General features: G+C 43.3%; 3 protein-coding genes across 3 annotated transcripts in view; 1 reads left to right on the top strand and 2 right to left on the bottom strand.

The window, feature by feature from the left end:
* flvcr1 (FLVCR choline and heme transporter 1) overlaps positions 1–6,386 on the bottom strand; it is a 13,592-nt gene extending 7,206 nt beyond the window's left edge. The window contains exons 1-5 of the mRNA XM_023397495.2: positions 5,147–6,386; positions 3,768–3,912; positions 3,123–3,263; positions 1,371–1,438; positions 185–288 (exon numbers count right to left, since the gene is read on the bottom strand). Of these exons, the coding sequence (XP_023253263.1) occupies positions 185–288; positions 1,371–1,438; positions 3,123–3,263; positions 3,768–3,912; positions 5,147–5,860 (1,172 nt within the window). The 5' untranslated portion in view covers positions 5,861–6,386. The remainder of the gene's footprint in view (positions 1–184; positions 289–1,370; positions 1,439–3,122; positions 3,264–3,767; positions 3,913–5,146) is intronic.
* Positions 6,387–7,809: 1,423 nt separating this feature from the next.
* spata45 (spermatogenesis associated 45) lies at positions 7,810–8,865 on the top strand. Its single transcript, XM_023397514.2, has 2 exons — positions 7,810–8,245; positions 8,774–8,865. Exons 1-2 carry the CDS (start codon positions 7,999–8,001, stop codon positions 8,791–8,793), a joined length of 267 nt encoding a protein of 88 aa, XP_023253282.1. The 5' UTR covers positions 7,810–7,998; the 3' UTR covers positions 8,794–8,865.
* The window catches only part of tatdn3 (TatD DNase domain containing 3), a 10,351-nt gene continuing 6,110 nt past the window's right edge, over positions 8,832–13,072 (bottom strand). The window contains exons 6-10 of the mRNA XM_087171573.1: positions 11,811–11,920; positions 10,801–10,856; positions 10,603–10,715; positions 9,859–9,939; positions 8,832–9,336 (exon numbers count right to left, since the gene is read on the bottom strand). Of these exons, the coding sequence (XP_087027699.1) occupies positions 9,097–9,336; positions 9,859–9,939; positions 10,603–10,715; positions 10,801–10,856; positions 11,811–11,920 (600 nt within the window). The 3' untranslated portion in view covers positions 8,832–9,096. The remainder of the gene's footprint in view (positions 9,337–9,858; positions 9,940–10,602; positions 10,716–10,800; positions 10,857–11,810; positions 11,921–13,072) is intronic.

The raw sequence follows: 13,072 nt of genomic DNA on the forward strand, positions 1-13,072 counted from the left end.
AGCCTCCTCTCTTCTGATTGGCTCACAGACCTGTTGTTACTAGAGCTGCAGAGAGAAGCCTGAGAGAGGAGATGTAAAACTACACTGAGATGGTTTTTATATCTTCTGATGGATCAACACTTCAAATAAAACACAGAAGAAGAAAAGACGGAGTTTAACAGGTGTGTGTGTTTGTGTCGCCTACTTGTACGTCTTCGTGTGGTCCAGCCACAGGCCACAGAGGATGGATCCCACCATCCCAGCAACAACCAGGGTCAAACCAATTCTCCCAGCGTTCAACTCCTGGTTCTGAGGAGGAAGAGGAGGAAGAAGAAGAGGAAGAAGAAGAAGAAGAGGAGGAGGAGGAGGAGAGGACAAACAGCTGACTGCAGGGCTCGTGTTCTTTAAGTTGTTAGTCTGACATTTCAACTAAGAGACAAAAACAGTTCATGTGAGGACGAGTATCTCTCATTGTGTGTGTGTGTGTGTGTGTGTGTGTGTGTGTGTTATGGTGGGCAGCAGGCATGCGTGAAAGCAGCTAATGAACAATGAACTCATGTCTCATCCAAGCCATCAGAGCTTCCTCTGTTCTCTTTGTTCTTCCTGTGAATGTGAGCGGCACATTTACAGACACACCTGAACATCACAGAGAGTTTGAGGTGAAGCTCCATTATTCTCATGTTGTTTGACCTGCTCTGTATCTGCAGTCGTGTTGTGATGTGATGATAGATGAGGGTGAAAACAAAGATCAGCTGAGTCAGGATCCAGCCTCTCGAGACACGAATGTCTGCACCAAGTTTTATTTCATCCATTAAGTGGACGTCAAGATTTTCTCTCTGGACCAAAGTGACCATCATCATCATCATCATCATCATCATCCCTAGAACCTCTCCTCATGTGAATCTGGGTGTCATCAGATAATCTGTAATTCATTTGTATTTAAAAAGAAAAAAAGGTACATCTGTTTTTTGTCTTAAAACTGAACGGAAGAAAAACATTTTTGGGTTTTGGTTTGATTCTTTTTATCATTATTTTTGTTTGAAACCAAAAACTAAATTCACCTGACTTTATTTGATTTTTAACTCTAAACCAAAAACCTTCCAATTTTGGTTTTTGCAAATTCATTTTCTTTTATTTCTCATTTGGCAGAGACCGCAGGTCGGTGGACAGACAGGAAGAGGAGGTGAAGTGTAAAAACGTCAAAATAAAAGCCAAGAGGAGTGTAATATTAGGCAAGCATGAGATCTATACCAAGGTGATGTTAGAAGATAAATAAATAAATGAATAAGCCTGTAAATGGTTTTTGGTTTAAAGTGAAAAAACAAACTGAAAGTACAGCGAGAAGGGAGAAGGAAGATGAAGATGAACGGGTTTATTGTCTTTCACTTTACCTCGTAGCAGGCGATGATCATCTGGTTGAGGAGTGTTGAGACAGAGTAGAAGGATCCGGTCATTATTCCTGCAGACACAAACATTAAATCTCAATTGAGTTTGTGCCCAGTGAATACGTCTGGGTTTGGTTCTGATGTTTTCAAATCTAATTTTACATGGCACTGGCTGCTAACTCTCACACACACACACACACACACACACACACACACACACACACACACACACGCACACACACACAGTCAGTCATTGAGTCAAATGTGTGTGTGACATTAAAAATGGCCGCTTCCTCTTCCTTCAGTCTGTCAAACACAGGAGAAAACGACAGAATGAGGAAAGGAGAGTCAGCTCGACAGTGTGACGGATCATTAACACAAGGCGAGTTGTGAATGTGTGTGTGTGTGTGTGTGTGTGTGTGTGTGTGTGTGTGTGTGTGTCTGTGTGTCACACATGGTGGAGTCATGTGAAACAACATGTGCTGGGAGATGGTCATGGTAGAAGCAGTAAACCTCAGAAATCCTGATTTCTACAAAGGTTTCTCGTTAGGATTAACGAGCCTGGGTCTTTAAACACAACACACATGGTTATGTCCACATTTTAAAACTTAGGTGCCAGTCAGCACATATAAGGATGTTTAAGTACAGTTATAAAAACAGTGGTGAGGAGCAGTAGGTTTACAAGAACACACGGCATTCTTTGAACAAGACCAGGTCTAAATCGAGTCTCTGTCTGGACCTCTGGTCAAATCCTGATTTTACAACTGTGACGTTGTTTGACAAAAACAACACATGAAGTAAAGACAAAGACTGAGCTGTGAGTTCACAGCCTCCATAAGTTTAGTCTTTATTTACTTCAACTGCAGAACGTCACAGACTTTTATTAGAGGCAGGTCTTTATGTCTGACTCCCTCTGTTTGACATGTAGAGTTGGTGATAGTCGTTAGTACGAAGCCTCGTTACCGATGAATCTTCTCTCTCTTGCTCTCTCTGTCTCATATTTATTTATTCCTCTGCCTCCTTTCATAATAATGACACATGGAATCATAGTAGTTTATTTGCTGTAGTGGAGGCGAGGCTCAGTGTATTGGAAGTGCTCCTCCTCTTCCCTGCAGTTCCTGAGCAGCTGGGAAACCAGAGCGGCTCGGTAGACTGAGGCTGACCGGTGGTGGAGATATGATCAGTGGCATTCGAGATTATAGGTCCAAGGCTGTTGCAGTCCAGCATAAACATGAACTATCTGTGCTTTTTCTCTGTGTTTTTATTAATACAAGCAGCAGTAATTGTACAGTAAGAAATACAACATATACTGAAGGTATATACACAGTTGTAATGTTAATAGTAGTAGAAACAGCTGCAGTATTAGTAATGGTAGTGAGGGCAGCTGGGGTAATGCTAACAGTGGTAGCATCGGTAGTGGATGTAGTTGTTGCTGTAGGTGTCACAGTATTAGAGGAGAAAGTAATGGTGGTAATGATCTTAATCACACACAAACCAGGATTCCTTAGTGAACCACTGTTCTCCCTTTGTCATGTCAATTCAATAAACTTTATTTGTCCCCAGACAGAAAATTTAAAAGGCACATCTCTTGGTTTTATGTCTCTTCAAGGACCTTTCTGGGAAACCTGTCATCTCCTCTCTTGTCATCTTCTGATTGTTTTCAGTGAGATGAGATTTGCTCTGAGCGCTTAAAGTAAATAAATAAATGAACAAAAGTAAAACGTTCCCATAAACGTTGCAGCTTGTGTTCGTTCTTACCGTAGCTGATGAGCAGCAGGACGAAGGCTTTGTTCTTCATCAGGTTGATGATGGACTGTTTGTAGGAGTAATCCTCAGGAGGAGTGTCTGGGAGGACGGCCTGGGCCTGACTGGGAGGGAGGGGGGGCCGGTCCTTTATGACTGTAGTAAACACACAGGGTAAAGTCTGGGTTCATTAACAAGGCTTATTAACTGTAAAAATAAAAAAATATAAAATTATAAGAGAACAGTGATTTTCTGAATAAGGCTTTAATTTGAAAGTCTGTGGGGACCCAGGATGGCTCCCTGAGGAACTCCAATCGAAAATTACTAACTCACAGAAACTCTTAAACACTTTTTTATAAAACCTGATTTAAATTAAATCAATATTTTATCACTGTATACAGATGTGGTTTCAAGTCTGCCCTACATTGCAGACACACACACACACACACACACACACACACACACACACACACACACCTCTTTTCTCATGGAGGTAGGTCACCTCACATGACTTTGAAGTTACTGAACCACAAATCCCAAGGCAACTGGAGCAGATGGCAGCAGCACACAGGCCCATGATGCAAAGGCCGTGTTTGAGTGTGTGTGTGTGTGTGTGTGTGTGTGTGTGTGTGTGTGTGTGTGAGAGACTCTGGTTTGTACCTATGACGGTGAGGATGAAGAGCACAGTTGAGACGGCGGCGGTGCCGTAGAACATGATGCTGATGTTGTGACCTGTCAGATCGTCGTCTTCAGGCGTGTTGGGAACTAAAACCGGAGGCAACAGGAAGCCTATGGCTGTTCCCAGCTGTGGACGAGAGACATAGACACAGAGAGAGAGAGAGGGAGAATAATATTGTGTTATAACACTGTTATTGTTCTTGTTACACTGTTTTATCATATAACAGATTTAAATTGGGTGTTTGGTGACTACATCCTTGTCGATTACTCAAAGATGAAGCATTTCTGGTCTGTTATATTTCATTGTGTTGAAAGTGTGGTTCTTTACTTTCAGTACCACTGAGGCACCATTTCTCAAGGGTTTATAAGCTGTAATTAATGGCTTTATTAACGATTTATACTTTATATAATAAGGAAGACACTGTACTAATGCTTTAGAGATCAGTTATAAAAATATCATATTGCAATTATTTTGGCAGATACTGGAGGACATGTTCCTTATGCTAATGTGATCTGTAGGTCAGGGTCTCTGTAGCACCACAACATTCATTGTTCTAACAACCACAACAATGTTTTGACACATTTGACCTTCAACTGGCCATTAATAAAGGGTTGCCAGGTTGTGGATAATCCTCCTACAGCCCAACACTTTCAAACTAGCACTTTTATTCATTAGGAGACTGTTTGACCACGTGTCTCCTGTGAAATGGATGCAAGACACCTGGACCAACATCCATTTATAAACTGCTTTTAACATTGTACATTAAAACCTTTAATAGGTTCTTAGGGCTCCACACTGTCTAATATGTTATGATATCTATTATACATTTTGCAGTTTCTTTCTTTTTACTGTCACTTTGCAGCTGTAACACTGCTAATTTCCCCACTGTGGGACTAATAAAGGAATATCTTCTCTATCAGGTTTGCTGTTATAAACGTTAGTATTGAATTAATGAAGGATTCTACTGTACTTCACATCTGGAGTAAATAAGTTAATAAACAGCTGGATTTTGGTCCAGATGTCCTGCACTTCTTTCTTAGGAGGTACAAGTGGGCAAACAGTCCACTTGAGGGATCTTCCTAATGAAAAGAGATGAGCTAAGTGTCATGATAAAGGGGGATTTTTCACTATCTGGCAACCCAAAAGTTGTTGTTGTCTGGTTTATCACTAATCTATAGAGTTAGTGTGTATTCACAGTTCATTGATTATTAATGACATTTATAAAGCCACGTTTTCTAAACTTTCCTCTGTGTGTGTTGTTGTATTCTGTTGTTTATAGTTTTTCTCTCCATGTCTCTTTAATTGAGTGTATTATGTTCGTGCATGTCTACCCCTATCTGTGGCACGCGCACACGCTGACCTGATTCCCGAGCACTGCCGTGGCGCACGCGGTGGAAACCTCCCGGGGTCCGAACCACACCGAGGCGATGCGGGACGGAAGGCCGAGGATGAACACCTGCGCCACGGAGCAGACGACCTGCGCGGAGACGGTGACTCCGAACAGCTCGGGGCTCACGCTGGCGCACTTGAGCAGCGCGCCTGCGCAGTTGAGGCCGGAGCCCAGCAGGGCCGTGAGCCGCAGACCCCTCCGGTCCAGCAGCCAGGTGGCCGGGAAGATGAGCGGCACGTAGGCCACCATGTAGACGATGGAGAGCCAGTTCACGTCCTCGTTGCTCACCCCGTAGTAGCGCGTGAACACGTTGGTGATGATGCTGTACTGGATCCACTGGAAGGCGTTCACCAGGGAGTACAGGCTGAACACGGTCAGCACCGCGAATCGCCGGCAGTACAGCCTGGTCTCCAGCTTCTTCCCCTCCTCCTCCCCTCCTCCTCCGCCTCCTCCTCCGTTAGGCAGCATCGCCTCTCTTTCATCCGGCGGCACCACCTCCTGCTCCAGCGCAGGGTCGGTGGTGTCTACCTCCCCCGCCCCGTGCGTCGGCGCCGCTCCGTATGTCGCATCCGCGTACGGCTCGGCTGCGCCCTCCGGCTCGGAAGTCTTCCTTCCGACCGTGATGTCGTCAGGTGCGCCGGTATCCGCGCGCAGATGCTCCTGCACGAGCTCGCCGGCAACCATGATGTCTGTTTTTTTTTTTTTTTTTTTTATTTACCTTCCTCTTCTTTTTCCCGCTGAGATGAGAACCAGGGGCGAGACAGGAAACGATGAAATGCAGAACAGAGCGGGTTCCTCGTGCGGTTACCAGCGGCCACCGCGCGCTGCTCCACAGAAGATGAATCAGACCGACACCAGATAACCATTAAAACTACCCACTTTAACACGTGCTACTCATCTTAAAGCTTCCTGTCTCTCGTCCTCTCCGGCCCCTCTGAGCCTGCACGCCCTCTCTCTCTCTCTCTCTCTCTGTCTCTCTCTATGTCTCTCTCTCTCTGGGTCTTTTGTTCAGCCGACGCTGACACGCGGCCTTCCGATGCTGATGAACCAATAGTAGAGCAGCACGAGCCTGTAGTATCTTATACTGAGGCTGTGAATGTAATCGGTGACCATGTGGAAGCTGAGGAGCCATGATGCAACAGCTTCTACAGTGAGCCTATAGTTAATATAACAATAATAATAATAATAATAATAATAATATTAAATACTACATTTCCTTATAAAGGATTCATAATCATTCATTCGGTTGTTAAATCCTAAATAAACAATTATAAACAAGTTATAACAGTTTTCATACAGTGCAAGTTCACTCAAGTCAATGCTTACTACTCATTAATCTTACTAATGAGTTACTAGCATTTATAACTAGTAAAAAAAAAAAGTAAAGCACATCATCATTTATTAATGAATTACTACAAGACTTCTTTGTTTCATCTCAGTTTTAAAAAATGACATTTATCATTTCTATAATCTATTATGTTAAATAATCAAATATATGATTTGATAAATGAGTGTAAATGACACATAAACTCCTGTGCCTCCTCTCCGGCCGCTGATGTCCATATGCTCAGGTCGTTATCTGCTCTAATCCTAATCATCCTCTGACCCAGTGGGACTCGGCTGCAGCAGGTACAAGGTGCAGGTAGCAGTCTGACCCCACAGGTGATTCACACGTATTCTACACAAACTTTAGCCTGGAATTGATTTGTGTGTAAAATCTTATTTTCTCTTGTTAAAATATACGTCTGTTCCACGACACACAAAAATGTGAGGTAGATAAAAGTCTCAGTAAAAGACTACAACAAAGTTTTAATGGCATCATATGAACTGAAACTTGATATAATCACTCAGTTTCTCTGGTCCTGTTTTTCTGAGGCTTCAATAAATAAAACTTTTCTAGGATCAATGAGAGGGAACAAGACTAGTTTCCGATGGTTAGGTCTCTTAAAATCCCTGAGTTGTTCACAAGAGGATCAGATCACCTCTGACCCTGCTGCCTCAGCCTGGAGGAAGAAGTGAGGTCTCACTCTGTCTCTGTTTTCAGGTACCAACAAGAAAAAAAAAAAAGAATTTGCCTGGTGACCAGTGAAGGTTGCACATCATCATCATCATCATCATCGTCACATGACAAACACTTTTTCCACAGGAGGAAGTGTTTTTCATTAAACAGGAACAATAAAATAGAGTGTCCACAGACTTATTTAAGTACTTATAATAAATAAATGTGTTGAAAATATCTGAGTTTGCGCCATTATATATGAGATGTTGCATATTTTTTACTCACTTTAGTCTAAAGTCTGTATTTACACTAGAATTAACACCTCATGGTTGAACGCCTCCACCAATCAGATAAAAGTTGCAGGAAATATGGTCACAACACTGTTTTTACAGACCATTATGATGTCACAGTGAAGTTGACCTTTGACCTTTTGGATATAAAATGTCTTCACGTCATCATTTTAGCGTAATTAGACATTTGAGTTATTTTGTGTCATAGTAAGTGTATGAATTTGTGAGTTATGGCCAAAAACGTGATTGGTGAGGTGACAGTGACCTTGACCTTTGACCTTTGAGCACCAAATTCTAATAATTTCATCCTCGGGTCCTTATTCATGTTTGTGCCAAATTCGAAGAAGCTCTGGTGGCTTCTTTCTAGATAGAGTGACACATCCTTTATAACATAGACGATCTTTGACACAGGCGCACTTCCTCAAGTTTCCCGTTGCCATGGAAACGCCAGCATCACAAACTGACTACACGTTGGATAATTTATAAACGGAAACAAAAAAAACAAAAAACAGACTGCACCAAAAACCAGCGCGATGTCCGGACCGGAGGAGCGGGCTCTCCTGGAGCTGAACCTGCGGAGGGAGACGTGGTGTCGGGTGGAGGGACACCCCCGGCAGTCCTGGGAGAGGACCGAGAGGCGACACTACCGGAGACACCTGCGAACCAGCCCGGTCCTCCTCACCGCTCTGACCGCCGCCGCACCGCAGCAGCGCCGGGCGGCCTGCACCGAGCGGCCGCCTCCCGCCAAACTCCCGGAGAGACGGCACTTCGAGGAGAGCTGTACGAAATCTTTCATGTGAATTTACATCAACAATATTAACACAGTTAATAATTATACATATTCATGAGGGGCTGAACGAAGGGGGTAAAATAGAGCAGTATATCATAATTATAATGATGCATTATTCATCAACATTTTTATATTTTAGTGCCTTTAAGTGATAAAACTTTCCTTCAGTTATTGTGCACTTGTGTAAGAACTGAACTGAGACAAACTTCTTATTGTGGACAAGAATGTTTATGGAAATGATGAATTTAGCTGTTTCCTGCAGCCACACTGTTGTTGTGTGGAAGCTAAGCGCCAGTTCCCAGGTGTCTTTGAACGCAGCAGAAAATATTTCTTTTAAAAACAGCCCATTCATTTAACTGAATCCCCTGCAATTACAACACAGGTGTGAAACTAAAGGAAGCATCTGTGCACATCTCCAGTGTGGTACAATCAGCTTGAAAATCTGCAGTGATGTCATTTACTATATTTAAATTATTTTTGATTATATGAATATAGCTCACACCTTTCTTCTCTTCCAGATGAATCTCACCTGGTGTAGACGGCTGCAGCCTGACAAACATGAACCTGAACACACCGCAACTTTCAGTAGTTTATTATTTCCACAAACAGAATCATGAAACTGTGCAACGAGAATAAGACATAATAAAATAAACCTGTTAATACGAGCTCATTCACATGAGTTGAAGGTGTTGAAGATTGGTTTGTGTTTCTGAAAAATCTATTTAATATGAGTCCAAACGTCAGTCAGTCACTTTGGTCCAGAATGAAGTATCTCAACATTGGATCTTAATGACTTCTAATGTCTTCACACTTCATCCATCTAGTCTGAACCTGTTGCTACTTATGCATTAAATACCTTCAAACCATCCTCAGAAATGTGTGTGTGTGTGTGTGTGTGTGTTAATGTGTGTGTGCGTGTGATAGTGTGTGTGTGTGTGTGTGTGTGTGTGTGTGTGTCGGCCCTGGGGAAGAGTCTGTGTGCGTTCTGTGCAGTGATGATCTGAACAGCTTGAGGTGACAGACCTTTGACGTCAGCGATGAACCGGCAGGACAGAGTGATGTTAGCGGGTTCATTCCTCACCTGAGAGACAGACAGAGACGGGAAGTGACAGTCAGAGACAGGAAGTGACGGTCAGAGACAGGAAGTGACGGCCAGAGACAGGAAGTGAGGGACAGAGACGGGAAGTGACGGACAGAGACGGGAAGTGACGGACAGAGACAGGAAGTGACGGGGAAGTGACAGTCAGAGACAGGAAGTGACGGACAGAGACAGGAAGTGAGTGACGGACAGAGACAGGAAGTGACAGACAGAGACAGGAAGTGACGGTCAGAGACAGGAAGTGACGGACAGAGACAGGAAGTGAGGGACAGAGACAGGAAGTGACGGTCAGAGACAGGAAGTGACGGACAGAGACAGGAAGTGACGGTCAGAGACAGGAAGTGACGGACAGAGACAGGAAGTGACGGGCTGAGACAGGAAGTGACAGACAGAGACAGGAAGTGACGGACAGAGACAGGAAGTGACGGACAGAGACAGGAAGTGACGGACAGAGACAGGAAGAGGAGCTGCACTTTGTGTTTAGTTGAATAGTTTGAGACTCACGTGCTTGTCGAGCCCCAGTGCAGGAGAGTCTGTTTCCAGACAGATGTGCTCCAGTGGGATCTGCTTGATCAGCTTTTCTCTCTGAGGTCACATTACAATTAACTGTCACTGTGGTTTCCTCATTATAACTGACTGATGTTACCATGTGACTTCCTGCTCATCGTGGAGCTTTACGTCTTATTTTCTTTACTTCATTAATCTGGGAAACATCAGGAGGAGACGACGGTTTTTAATATAAATACAGGTTATTATAGTTTCCTGCATCAGTATCCAGGATCTGGCCCCTGAATTACGACACTAGCTTATAACTTATGATGTTACTATGGTTACCACCACCATTGCTCTGACTTTCCTGCTACCATACATTACTTTCACTTCCCAGTGTGTATTCTATGAGCAGGTGTGTGGGGGTTTTTTTACCCATAGTGCACCACATGACAGTGGGAACATACTGTTCTTCATCTGTATATTTTATGTGACTGCACATCGACCAAAGTTCAGTTTACGTTTTATGGATTTAGCAAAAATGTGCACACAAAGCTGTTTCAGTCGCACGAGCGGATCATGTGGGACCAAACACCCTCATGATGAAAACCAGTCAACTCATTCATTCATTACACACACACACATTAACACGCAGAGTTTTCCCAGAGAGGTGAACATCACTATATAATCAGACTCTCTCAAAATGGCTTTACACTCTTGTTCATTTGTTTTCTTGCTGAAGTGTGAGGTCACACTTACCTGTTGGTTCCTGCAGACAGCAGGTGGGAAGGAGAACAGGTAACCGGCCTTCACGCCTTCCAGAGCGACCGAGGGCTTCCCCGCAAAGTTATGAAGCAGAGCACGGCTGATACCTGAGGGAAAAGAGGAAGTCATAGCTGCCAGCTGTTCGTTCTGCAGCTGTGTGTGCTGTAGCTGAGACAGAGGAGAGACACCCACCTTGTTCTCTCATGGTCTCTATAGTGACCTTAGCAGCTGATCGTGAGTGGACGTTCCTGCGCAGAAAACAGTGAAACAGGAAGTAAGACCAAAACTGTTTTTCACTGATTCCAATGGCTGATTTTCACATGTAAATGTTTTCCTCTGTGATGTTCTGTTTGACAGGAGTCATGACCTACTCATGGACGCCAGCTGGACACTGAGTGTTTGTATTGAACCTCTGTGATCACGTGCCTCTATGCAAACCGGGTTCAGATGAAGTCAAGCCAAGCTCGTGGTTCAGCAGCAGGACAGTCATCACTTGCAGCTTTAGCTCAGCTCAGTGGTTCCTAACCTTTTCTAGCTCAGGGCCCACTTAAAAATTTAAAAAATGTTTGTGGGCCACGTCCGACGGCGTAACCACACAGAGGTCAAATACCAGAGGCCCAATGCTTTCTCAGAGCTCGTCTTATTTCAAAGATAATCTTGACTCTCTCCTTTTACTCCTTCCTGTTTCTAACCAGCGGTTCAGCCGGCTCATCACAGTGATAGGTCTAAACATGAGAGAAATTAAAATGGATGTAAGGAAATGTTTGGAGTTTTTCCATTTTATACGTTTTTAAATCATCATTTAAAAACATTTTTATTTTTTGTTTCATAAATACAACTTTTGACCAAAATTGTTCTGTTTTGCAAATGATGTGTCGGCCCGCAGGTTGGGGACCGGCGGCTTGGCTTGTACAGAAGCTACAGTACAGCTGCAGCTTCATGGGTTTATGTTGTGTATGAATGAATCCGTCTACATATTTCTGTCCTTTTGACAAACACTAATAAAACATCTGAACCTGGAGAAAGAAAATCTATAAAGTTTAACTTGTAGATGAAAAGGAGCCATTCTGCTGTGCTGATATTAACAAAATAAAAACAGACCCTTTGAACAGGTGTATGAAAAGAACTACGCTGAACAATCACTGCAGCGTGCACAGCTAGGCTCTATTCTATCTTCTTCTATCTTCTTCTATGGCACTCACACAGGAAGCTCCAGCTCCTTGGCGACGTGCAGCTGTTTGATGAAGACGGTCACCTGGTCGTCTCTGTCCTGCTGCGTGGGAGCACACCACGGCGTGAAGTCTAAACCGATCTGCAACCAAAAACAAGTGAACTCATGAAGTCCCAGCCGCCACAGGCCGGTTTGACAATGACAACATGTTCAAATGTTGGAAGACACTGAATTCTCTCAGAACATGGAGAGAAAACATGTGACTTGTGAAAGAAACAGAGGACTCAACTAAACCACTGGAAATGTGGAGGAAGATTAACAAGTTTTTAACATTTCCTGCGATGAAATAACAACAAAACATTTGAACAATTTCCTTTTAAATATCTATTTTTACAAAACTGAGACCAAGTTCTTTCAATGCACAGACAATAAAACAAACATTTAAATTCAAGTACTGGAGCTCTGTATGTCTGTGACTGACTGACTGAGTGATGGAGTTTCCCCATTGGCTGTTGCTATTAGGGGGTGTTTACAGGAAGTGTTACGCCCACACAAATATGTTTTCATTTTAAAACAAGAGCAATCTCTCTCCAGACTAACACACCTGAAAATACATACATGACCATTCACCTGCGTCATCGTTTCCAAAGGTCTCAGTTTCTGTCCGTCCACACAACAACACAACCCCAGAGTTTTCAAAATAAAACAACCCGAGTTTTCAAAATAAAACGGGGCCAGCAGAGCTTCTGAAAGTCTGTGTGAGGAGGAAACATAACAAAACAGATGTGTTTTCAAACTAATATGTAGTAGTGTGAACGTAGCCTTAGCGCATTTGTAGCTTAATTTAGAGACTTTTTCTTAAGCAGGTAAACTGCATGTGGGAAAGTGGTTCTAGTCTCACACTGTGGATGAATGAAATGCGTTCAGTGTGTTCAGGGCCGGACCTCGCTGAGCCTCCAACCTTATCTACAAATATAACGGTTATGGAAACAGGAGTCTGGGACTGTTGACTTAGACACATTCCCCACACAGGAGGATCTACAGGGCTCCAGGCATTAAGGACAGGATGAAGTGTGTGTGTGTGTGTGTGTGTGTGTGTGAGTGTGTGTGTACGTATGAGTGCATGAGAAAGACTGTGATCATTAACTTTTCCTAACAAAGAGGATTAAAGAGGTTAGCTGAGAGTTTTAACAAGTTTAATCCTTTTTGCTTTTCCAGAAGTCACATTAAAGTTAGGATTTATTAGCAGCCATGTGTGTGTGTGTTTGTGTGTGTGTGTGTGTGTGTGTGTGT

The sequence above is a fragment of the Seriola lalandi genome, unplaced genomic scaffold, assembly GCF_002814215.2.
Source record: "Seriola lalandi dorsalis isolate HSWRI2012SDOR001 ecotype SW California unplaced genomic scaffold, Sedor1 jcf7180002055009, whole genome shotgun sequence".
NCBI lineage: Eukaryota > Metazoa > Chordata > Actinopteri > Carangiformes > Carangidae > Seriola > Seriola lalandi.

Excerpts from the sequence above, each read along its gene's own strand:
- spata45 (XM_023397514.2), top strand. The coding sequence starts at position 7,999 with ATGTCCGGACCGGAGGAGCGGGCTCTCCTGGAGCTGAACCTGCGGAGG. Across the intron at positions 8,246-8,773 it reads ACGGCACTTCGAGGAGAGCT|ATGAATCTCACCTGGTGTAG; the intron begins GTACGAAATCTT and ends CTTCTCTTCCAG.